Raw genomic sequence first — 1,545 nt, forward strand, 5'->3', positions numbered from 1 at the left:
TCTAGAACAAAACATACTAGGACAGAATTGTACCACTCCATGTACTGTGAGACCTCACACACGCGACTTCACTCCTCCGTGCCTCCAAAACGAGACCATTATATCTCCCTCATTGGGCTGTGGAGATGTAATTATTTCAAAAGAACAGAACACAAGAATCACCTGTGAATACTCACAATCTCTACTGTCTTTGCCCATGTTTTCTTACTAAAGTTGAATCCATAAACTGCCTGTCCTCTGTTTCCTGAAGATTTCCCACTTGCCAAAGCAGGCCCTTAACTACTTCATCTGTTCACTAGGGCAGGTCACTGACCTTTTCTGTTCACACACCACATCTACTCACTTCTGTGAAAGCTGACCTCACATTTTACCTGCTCATTCAAAGTCTCCAGAGCTTGCTAGTTAGCTCAGTTGGCTAGAGCATGGTGCTGATAACACCAAGGTCCAGGGTTCAATCCCTATACCAGCCAGCCGCCAAAAAAAAAAAGAAAAAAGAAAAAACAAAACGAAGTCTCCTAGGTCCCAAACCAGGTTCTTTCACTCTTTTCTGCTCACTGAAACAGGTCTTCTTGTTTTCATTAATAAACACTCTTTGAGTGATCTCACACATGCTCATTAGAGGTTTCCTGCTGTTAAAGCAGTTCACCATTTTGCTCATTAAAGCTATCAACTTTTCCATTAAAGCAGAAAATTAAAGCTGCACGTCCTCCAGTAACTGACTCCTCAGCCTGTTTTCAGTACCTTCATTAAAGCAGATTGTCTACTCTTAGTTTGTTTTTCTACATATTGCTATAAATCCTATTACTCATCAAACCAATCCCTAACTCACTTCTCCACTTGTTTCTGCAGGTCCTGACCCTGCATTTTGGCAAATTAAAGCAAGCAGGTATAGACTAGTTTTTTGCCTACTCATTAAAGTTCTCTTGTTCTTAATAAAGCCCATCTTATTAACGAAAACAGTCTGACTCCTTAAAGCAGATCCTTGGCTTGCTTTTCTGAAAACTAACAGAAGATCCCCTGATTTACTTCTAACCTATTCATCAAGGCAGACCGCTACCTGGCTTATCTGTACATTGAGATCACTGATACCTAAATTTAAAAAAATATATATGCCTTCTCTAAGTTAGTCTCTGGCTTACTTTATGCACATTCTGGGTCCTCTTGTTTATGTTAAAACAGAAGGTGTCTGGCTTACAAACCATATCATTAATACAGATCTTCTCAGAAACTGGGTAATGACCAATCGCAGCCGTGCACCGCCACAAAAGCCCCTCCTCACCTTTCTCCTTGGAGCCAGTGTCCACGAAGAAAAGCTTTTCATCGGGGGCCTCTGACAACAAGCCACTGGGAGATGGAAATGCAGGACGTCAACCGAGACGTTAGGGAGGGAATAGGTTCGCCTCCCAGGGTCCAGCCTTCCTCTTATGCTCATTCAAGCACCCTCTTCCCACCATGGGACTCTTCCACGCTAAGGCCTCGCTCCACAGTTTACCGAATTTAATATTTAAAAAGCACTAAACTAGAGATGTACTTCTGCTAAAAAAA

The 1,545-nt window shown here is 42.1% G+C and overlaps 1 protein-coding gene across 1 annotated transcript in view; it reads right to left on the bottom strand.

Annotated features, from left to right (window-relative positions):
- The window catches only part of LOC103608743 (glioma tumor suppressor candidate region gene 2 protein-like), a gene marked incomplete at its 5' end in the record, with an annotated part of 9,974 nt that extends 8,630 nt beyond the window's left edge, over nucleotides 1-1,344 (bottom strand). The window contains one exon of the mRNA XM_008593144.1: nucleotides 1,280-1,344. Within this exon, the coding sequence (XP_008591366.1) occupies nucleotides 1,280-1,344 (65 nt within the window). The remainder of the gene's footprint in view (nucleotides 1-1,279) is intronic.
- Between the last annotated feature and the right edge of the window lie 201 nt (nucleotides 1,345-1,545).

The sequence above is a fragment of the Galeopterus variegatus genome, unplaced genomic scaffold, assembly GCF_000696425.1.
Source record: "Galeopterus variegatus unplaced genomic scaffold, G_variegatus-3.0.2 Scaffold8760, whole genome shotgun sequence".
In the NCBI taxonomy this organism is placed as follows: domain Eukaryota; kingdom Metazoa; phylum Chordata; class Mammalia; order Dermoptera; family Cynocephalidae; genus Galeopterus; species Galeopterus variegatus.